An 8,597-nucleotide genomic window follows, 5' to 3' on the forward strand; every position below is an offset into this window, starting at 1 on the left:
AATAACTTGTATGGATGCAGCAAGTATTCGTTCCTGTGATTATAATTTCTTCTTTTACTCGCTTCTTCCTAGTTGAATGACTTGAAGACCTTGCACATAAAATAACATATTTCTGAAGAAATGCTCTTTAGATACATACATACACTACAGATTTATTTTAGAATTAGCAACAATGAAAAATGGTAGAGTTCTTGCCTTGGAATCCTAATGACCTGGTTTCAGACCCTAGTACTATAGGTACTAGGAACAAAAGGTTCAGAAGTCAAAACCCATAACGAGCGTGTGGTGGCCCTTGCCTTCAATCTCGGCACCCAGGAAGGAGCAACTGGCAGATCTGTTCCAGGCCAGCCTGGCCTATATTGTAAGTTCCCACCCAGCCAACCAGAGCTACATAGTGAGAATCTGTCTCCAAAGCGACAAAACAAACCAGGCTTGTTGTTAGGTTTGGTGACTATAATCACTTACATTACTCCTTGTACTGTCAGGAGCTGATACAGGAGGATTGTGTCCTTTAAGCTACCCTGGGCAATATATTGAGACTGTTTTTTAAAAAATAAAAAGTTTAATGGCAGAGAGGCTGGAGAGATGGCTCATTGGCTGAGAGCACACGATGTTTTCTCAAAGGACCCAGGTTTGGTTCCTGCACCCACATGGTAGTTCACAGCCATCCCTAACTCTAGTTTCAGGGTATCCAATACCAACGCAGTCTTCTGACTCCATATGTACCACATATGCACACACACACATGCAGGAAAACATTCTAACCAAAAAAATTTCTTTGAAAAAATTCCTTGTAGATACTTTCTGTGCAGTAATGATGTCACTAACAAATGTTCTCAAAGTAAATAATTGTCAGTCTGTACTGGTTGGCACATCTGTAAGAATAAACTTAGCTGCCTGTCATGGTGTTTTGTTTGTTGTTAGGTCTTTGAACTATCTTGAATATATTTTAATGTATTACAATTATTTTTGTATTCTTAACAATAATTATTAGGTCTACTGGCTATTCAGAGGTGATAGTTGTGGTCGGAGGCTGTGAACGAGTTGGAGGATTTAATCTTCCGTATACTGAGTGCTATGATCCAGTAACAGGAGAATGGAAGTCCTTGGCCAAGCTTCCAGAATTTACCAAATCAGAGTATGCCGTCTGTGCACTAAGGAATGATATTCTTGTTTCAGGTAAATAAATAATTACTGCAGTAGCTAATGTGTTTGATTTGGATATGGGTTGGCTGGTTCTTTTTAATCATTATTTTATGTTTGAGTGCGCCATCTGCATGTATGCTTTTATGCCAGAAGAGAGCGCCAGATCTTATTATAGATGGTTGTGAGCCACCATGTGATTGCTGAGAATTGAACTCAGGACCTGTGAAAGAGCAGCCAGTGTTCTTAACCAGTGAGCCATCTCTCCAGCCCCCAGATTGACTGTTTTTAAAAAATAATAATACCTTTTTGAGTGTGAAATGGATGTTTCAGGCAAATTAGTTTATACAAAATTGAAAAGACCTTTTGTAAAACTAGAATGATTTACAAAAGATCTACCAGAAAATGCTTTTGTCGTGATATTTTAATGCTTTTACATATGCTTAGAGTATATGTGTTTTAACTGTGTGTGTGTACATAAGTGAGTGTGTGTGTACGCGCATGCGTGTGAGAGAGCATAGAAGTGCCTGCAGAGGCCAAAAGAGGTCATTGGGTCTGGAGCTGAAGTTACAGGCAGTTGTAAGCTCCATGGGGTGCTGGGAACACTCGGGTCCTCTGGAAGAATGGCAGCTGCTCTGACCATGGAGCCACCTCTCCAGCCTTGTTATGGTTTAACTTTACCTCTTTGTGGTGTTTTTTTTTAAATCATTATAAACTATAAAGTCAAAAGTATTTATACAATTAAGCATGTTTAATTTGCCTATTTTCTGAAATTCTTCCCTTAAGTTTTATTAATTGGAATTTTTCTGTAAAATTCTTAAGTTGAACATATTTGCTATACATGATGTAGTCCTAAAAATCAGACAAAATGATAGATTTTCAAAACATATATCTAGTGTCTATCTATTCTTTGAAGTCTGTTGATTGACAAATAACTTAATTAGCCTTGCAGATTATTTTACTACCTAATGTATGACACTGCAGCATTCACCTGATTTTTTTGTATGGTTTTGAAAAGTCTTTAGAATAATCCTGGTATTTGTAATTATCTGACCTCTGATTTGTAAAACTCACCGTCTGTATTTTATTCTTGTGGAGCTGATGGTCCTTGTTTCTCATGAAAACAGCTGGCCGAGTTTAAACTCTTTCCATTAAGCTATAGAAGGAAGGTTCCTCCTTTATTTGTGGAGCTAGTTCTGAACTTCTCAGCTCGAATGAGGAAGTTCTGCTTTGTTTACCTATGTGATAGTGACGTAGATCTCCTGGTCATATTGAGTGACGTTGCCAAATGTGCATTGTTTTGTATTGAAGGTGGAAGAATCAACAGCCGCGATGTCTGGATTTATAACTCCCAGCTAAATATCTGGATCAGAGTTGCTTCTCTAAATAAAGGCAGATGGCGCCACAAAATGGCTGTCCTTCTTGGTAAAGTAAGAGAAACGGCTTTTTAATACTACTGTTGGTATATGTCCAAAAGAAATGCCACAGCTGTATCTTGCATTTCCCTCTGGGTATTTTGGCTTCAAACGGTATTTCCTTCCATTCCTAACCAAGATAAACTAAAGACATAAACAGTATGACACTATGCTTTTTGAATAGATATTTTGTTCCTCCAATTTGAAATTTGTGTCAGTATAGCACATTTCTCACGCATTGGAATCCAAGTGCTTAAGAAGAACTAGAAAGTAGAAAGGCATTATATCAGATACAGAACCAGGCAGTGTCTAGTCCACACAGCTTTTCCCCTTTTGCTGACTTTGGCAATCAAGCAGAAAAATGTTTATCCTAAGTGGTATTATTTAGCCTTCTTTGTTTGTGCAAGAGGAGATAAAACTAAGATAAACTCTCCAACGTGTGTGTGTGTGTGTGTGTGTGTGTGTGTGTGTGTGTGTGTGTTATATGCTTTAATTTTCAGTTGGACACATATGTGGCACATGAAGGCCAGGGGAGGATGTCAGATGTCTTGTTCTATAACTTTACCTTATTCCTTTGAGGCACGGTACTAGCCAGCAAGCCTTGTCCCCACAGCACTGCAGTTATAGGACACTGCTTTGTTTTTTATGTGGCTATTGGGGATTTGAACTCAGATCCTTATGCTTACACAGCAAGCCCTCTGACTTGCTGAGCCATTTCCTCAGTCCCCTCACCAACATGTTTTATAGGAAATCTTTTATAGACGACAGCTAACAAATGTATTAAAATAGATTCAACTGAATGCCAAGCAAGATGTTCCACCTGTGATCCTGGCTTTGGGGGCCAAGGCAGGAATGTCACAAGTGCAAGGCCACCCTGGGCTACACAGTAACACTGTGTCAAAAGAAATTATCAACTACCATTATTTAATCTGATCTGTGAAGTAGTGGTTTGGGACTTTTATGTTTGTTTGTTTTTTCAAGACAGAGTCTCATTGTGTAGCCCTGGCAGTCCTGGAACTCAAGAAATTCACCTGCCTCTGCCCACTGAGTGCTAGGATTAAAGGAAGAGCAGTCATGAGAGATTCTATGGAAGACTCAGTTGAACTTCACAGTTAATTAGAAGTGGCCTAAAGAGTTGATAATTATCTATTAAAAGAAATGTGGGTATGAAACTGGAATGCTTGATTAAAAGTTTCTAATATAACCCATGATGCACAAGGGATTCTTTGCTGGTAAGCTGTTCACTAGACTTCTTGTTTATGGCTTCAGCTGTCATGGAAAGGTATTGACCCACCACTGTTCATGAAAAATGTTGAGAGCTTTGAGCTCACTGTGTCTTGGGTGTTTTTCTAGCTGCTATAGCTGCTAAAAGATAGGCCTTGCCTTCAGAGAGCTCACACTAATGACTCTTAACTGGTGTTAGAGTTGCATAGCTTTATTACTTTATAATCAAATATCTCATTGTTGAGTGAAGAGAACTTGAGAAACCTTATTCCCTTCGGCATGGTAACGATTTGTTCTTCAAAGGGGATAAAACAAAACAAACACGAACATTTATAGGCAAAGCACAGGTATACAGTAAGGTAAACAAATACTCAGTATGCCTGTATGATTAAAATGTCGCCAAAGGGAACGTGCCAGAAAAGGCTCTGTAATGGTGGGGGAGTCAATCGGGATTGCTAAGAAATGACAAAGTCTCAGAAAACTGAGCTAATACACTGTAGTTACAGCTGTCAAGGCCTTGAATGAGAGGGATCCTCTAATTTTAACTGAGCAGATAAACAGTTTAGACTTGCTAGTAAGATTGTTTTTCCTGCATTTTACATACAGGTGTATGTTGTCGGAGGCTATGATGGGCAAAACAGACTTAGCAGTGTAGAGTGTTATGATTCCTTTTCAAATCGTTGGACAGAAGTTGCGCCACTTAAAGAAGCAGTGAGCTCTCCAGCAGTGACAAGCTGTATAGGAAAATTGTTTGTGATTGGTGGAGGACCTGATGATAATACTTGTTCTGATAAGGTAAGCTGTGTGCTTAGAAAACTCCCCATACTGTATATAAAAGGAGACAGGATGGCCTGTTGAGGGGACAGATGGCTAGGTAGCAAAGTGTGAGGGGTCTTTGAAAAAGAGGGAAAAGCCCTGGATTTCAAGTTGCCTCAGTGACACCATCATATAGCCAGTAATTTGTTATGTGTAACAAATGTGATTAAACCTTTGTGAAATGAGGCCCATCTCAGAGTGAAAAACTTCTCTATCATCTACAGGATTTAAAATTTACATGCAACACAGAAAATGTAGAGCAAAGGTCAAGGCACTAATGGTGCTGCTTCCCAGCTAGGTCATGTCTTTAGACCTTTGGAGGGTATATTTGGTTTGGTTTTTAGAATAAAGGAAGAGGAAAGATTGCCTCTATAGTGTAAGTAGGGGATGGTCCAAAGTAGCTGCAGTTCATCTGACTCGGACAGAAGAACACATACCATCCTGGCGTTTCAGGAAATGCTGTGTCTATTCTGAGGAAGGGTACCCAATGGCTAGTTGGTTTAGTGGTGATAATGAAATTTCATCAATTTATTTATTTTCTTACTTTAGTGTTAATATGTCATCAGGTGGTAAAGATGTTAACCACCAAACCTGCTGATCTGATTTCGATCCCCAGATCCTACAGCTGAACGAGAGCACCTGCTCTGCCGGTTGTCCTCTGACCTCCACCTGGGCACTGTGGCAATAACAGATAAAGTTAGCTATTTAAAGTTCATTGAGAATTTATGCTAACTAAAAATGCAATAAACTGGCTGGGCAGTGGTGGTGCATGCCTTTAATCCCAGCACTTAGGAGGCAGAGGCAGGTGGATTTTTGTGAGTTTGAGGTCAGCCTGGTCTACACAGTGAGTTCAAGGACAGCCAGAATTGTTTCACAGGGAAACCTTGTCTCAAAAAACCAAACAAAACAAAACAAAAATAAAAACTAATTAAATTGATGTTCTTTTGAAGTAAGGTTTCCCTAAAAGCATAACGAAATTCTATTCAGATTGAAACATGATGCATAAAGCAATTTCAGAAAAACTTAAGACTTACTTTTAGTATACATTAGTAAACCTGGAGGCCATTCTTCTTGGAAATAATCTGTGTGTATTTTGTTACTGTCTTTTTCTTGATAGTAATAACTTAGGCTTTTTTTGGTCATTTGTTTGTTTGTTTTTGTTTTTAAACAAAGGAGTTTTATCTTTCACCAATAAGCAAGAATTTCCCTAATTTAATTTTTTTTTTTTTAATTTTTCGAGACAAGGTTTCTCCGTAGCTTTTGGTTCCTGTCCTGGAACTAGCTCTTGTAGACCAGGCTGGCCTTGAACTCACAGAGATCCGCCTGCCTCTGCCTCCCAAGTGCTGGGATTAAAGGCGTGCGCCACCACTGCCTGGTAATTCATAAATTTTATAAATAAGACTAACTTCATTTAATTCTTTGAATTAATGGCATTTGATTTTTAACCATGTTAATATATTAACATTTTAAAGCAAATTTACATATGTGTTTAGATATCTTCTTACTTTGTATTTTTCTGTATTATTAGGTTCAGTCTTATGACCCAGAAACCAATTCTTGGCTACTTCGTGCAGCTATCCCAATTGCTAAGAGGTGCATAACAGCTGTCTCTCTGAACAACCTGATCTATGTTGCTGGTGGACTGACCAAGGCGGTGTATTGTTACGACCCAGTTGAAGACTACTGGATGCACGTACAAAACACATTCAGTCGACAGGTAATAGGACAAAGTCCAAACAGAAATGAAGAAGAAATAAGTGACATGATTATTTACTTGAATGTCACTTTTCAAATACTTCATAATTTTTTAAACTCCCTCCTAAGGAATTGTTTTTTTAATTTTTTTAATGTTTTGTTTGTTTGTTTTTTTGTGGTGCTTGGGATTTGGGTCCCGGACCTCATGAGCCCTAGGTAAACACTACACTGAACTGCATGTTCTGCTCAGCAGGTTAACTTCTTTTTATCAACCCAATATGAAGTACCTTTTTTTTTTTTTTGACAGAAAAACCCCCAGCCTTCATTTTTCATAATCTTGTCCCATTGTTCTGCCATTTCTCTTCTGTGTTTCAGAAGAGGAGAGGAAGACTCAGGGCCCTTTGTTTAGAGCTTATAGTTTTGTTGTAAAGGAAATAAACGATAGTGCTCAGGCCTCTTTCATCCGCATGTTCATTCCATCTGAGGCTGCAGCTCCCTTTATCTTTGTGTTCCCAGAAAGACTCCCAGCTTCCGGGTTCTTGGCTCTGCTCACTTTCCTTTTACTACCAAAATACTGCTTCTGTCTCTCCTCACATGTTAGTGTGTGCATAGGGATGTGGGTGCCCAGAGAGACCAGAGGGGGGAGCACTCCTGTAGTTTCAATTACAGGTGGTAGTGAGCTCCCTGATGTGTGGGTGCTGGGAACCAAACTCCAGCCTTCTGCAAATGACGCAAGTACTCTTAACCCCTGAACCAGTCTGCTCTCCCAAAATGTATTCTTTGTTTCTTTCCATCTATCTTTCTTCTTCCTTTCTTTCTTTGATTAGTTGGCAGGATTTTGTCTTTCTATTTTTCTTTCTTCCTTTTTTTGAGAAAGGATCTCACTATGTAGTCCTTCCTTCTTGAAACTCACAGATCTGCTTTCTTTTCCCTCCTGAATGCTGAGATTAAAGGTGCGCCCCATACACATTTTTTTTTGGTTTTTCAAGACAGGATTTCCTCTTTGTAGCTTTGGAGCCTATCCTGGGACTTGCTCTGTAGGCCAGGCTAGCTTCGAACTCAGAGGGATCCACCTGCCTCTGTCTCCTGAGTGTTGCAATTAAAAGGCGTGCATGTGCCACCACCACCCAGCCAAAAACACATTTCTTAAAGTCACCAACCAGTCACATCTCCTGTTTTCAGTCTCTTTTTTTTTTTCCACTCCATCTTTAAGTATTAATGTTGCTTAGCCTCTTTCCCCTGACTTTAACTCTAGTTTACTCCTGAATTACTTCATTTGCTGCTCAGGACTCACCTTGTTCCAGCTCCTGTTCCCAACAGCTGTGTGGCATTGTACAATAGAATCTGCTATTCTGCTGCTGTCTCTGTGTCCAGACATTTCAGGTTTTTTCCCTGTCTCTAAAAGTGAAGCTCACACATTGGAGCTGTCCTCAGAGTCCTGTCCTGTCTAGTAGCTTCTCTAAACCTGTTTTTTGTTTTAATTTTCTGTAACTTTATTCCAATTGCATTGTTATTTTTATTTTCAGTACAAATCACAATATTTTATTGGCTTGTGTTGCTCCCTCAGCCTATGATGCTTTGTTTACCTTCTGTACTTGTAATTCCACTCATCTTTCAACAACAAACGCAGGTTACCTTGGTCAGAACTGACCTTTTCCCCACTCCTTTTGTAGTATTCACACTGAGTACAGCAGTTGCACACGCCTAAAGTCCTTGCTTTATTTTATTTTGTTGCCTGGTCGGTTTTGGTTTTTTTGACTGGTTCTCAGGCTGTTGGAACTAGCCTTGAACTTCTCTTGATCTGCCTTCCCCTCCAAAAAGCTTGGATTCCAGATGTGTACTACAGTGCCAGAATCCCTTGTGAATTTAGGTTTTGAAGAGTTTTTTAAACATTTATTTATTTGTTTGGGTGTTTGTATGTGTGTCACAGCACATGTAAAGATCAGAAGGCAACATGTAGCATCCCACTATGTGTATACTGGGATGGAACGCAAGTTGCTGGGATTGGCAGGAAATACCTTTAACTAGCGAGCCATCTACCAAATCCTTGTTATAATTTGATATGAGAGTGTGCTAGCATGCGTGCGTGCGTGCGTGTGTGTGTGTGTGTGTGTGTGTGTGCGTGTGCGCGCGCACGCGCACGCGCGTATATTATGGCTGCATGCCACGTGTATGAGTGAGTGTTCCCAGATAAGAGAAAAGAATGTTGTGTCCCCTGGAATGACTGTTAGGAACTGAACTTGGTCCTCTAGAACAGGAGCAAGTACTCTTAACCACTAAGCCATCTCTTTATACTTCCCTGGA

General features: G+C 39.7%; 1 protein-coding gene across 3 annotated transcripts in view; it reads left to right on the plus strand.

The window, feature by feature from the left end:
• Klhl24 (kelch like family member 24) overlaps window positions 1–8,597 on the plus strand; it is a 31,514-nt gene that overhangs the window by 18,695 nt on the left and 4,222 nt on the right. For all 3 annotated transcript variants that reach the window (XM_005368931.2, XM_013354403.1, XM_026790170.1), the window contains 4 exons: window positions 995–1,179; window positions 2,455–2,573; window positions 4,389–4,577; window positions 6,127–6,315. In XM_005368931.2, coding sequence (XP_005368988.1) covers window positions 995–1,179; window positions 2,455–2,573; window positions 4,389–4,577; window positions 6,127–6,315 — 682 coding nt within the window. The remainder of the gene's footprint in view (window positions 1–994; window positions 1,180–2,454; window positions 2,574–4,388; window positions 4,578–6,126; window positions 6,316–8,597) is intronic.

The sequence above is a fragment of the Microtus ochrogaster genome, unplaced genomic scaffold (genome assembly GCF_000317375.1).
Source record: "Microtus ochrogaster isolate Prairie Vole_2 unplaced genomic scaffold, MicOch1.0 UNK43, whole genome shotgun sequence".
Classification (NCBI taxonomy): Eukaryota; Metazoa; Chordata; class Mammalia; order Rodentia; family Cricetidae; genus Microtus; species Microtus ochrogaster.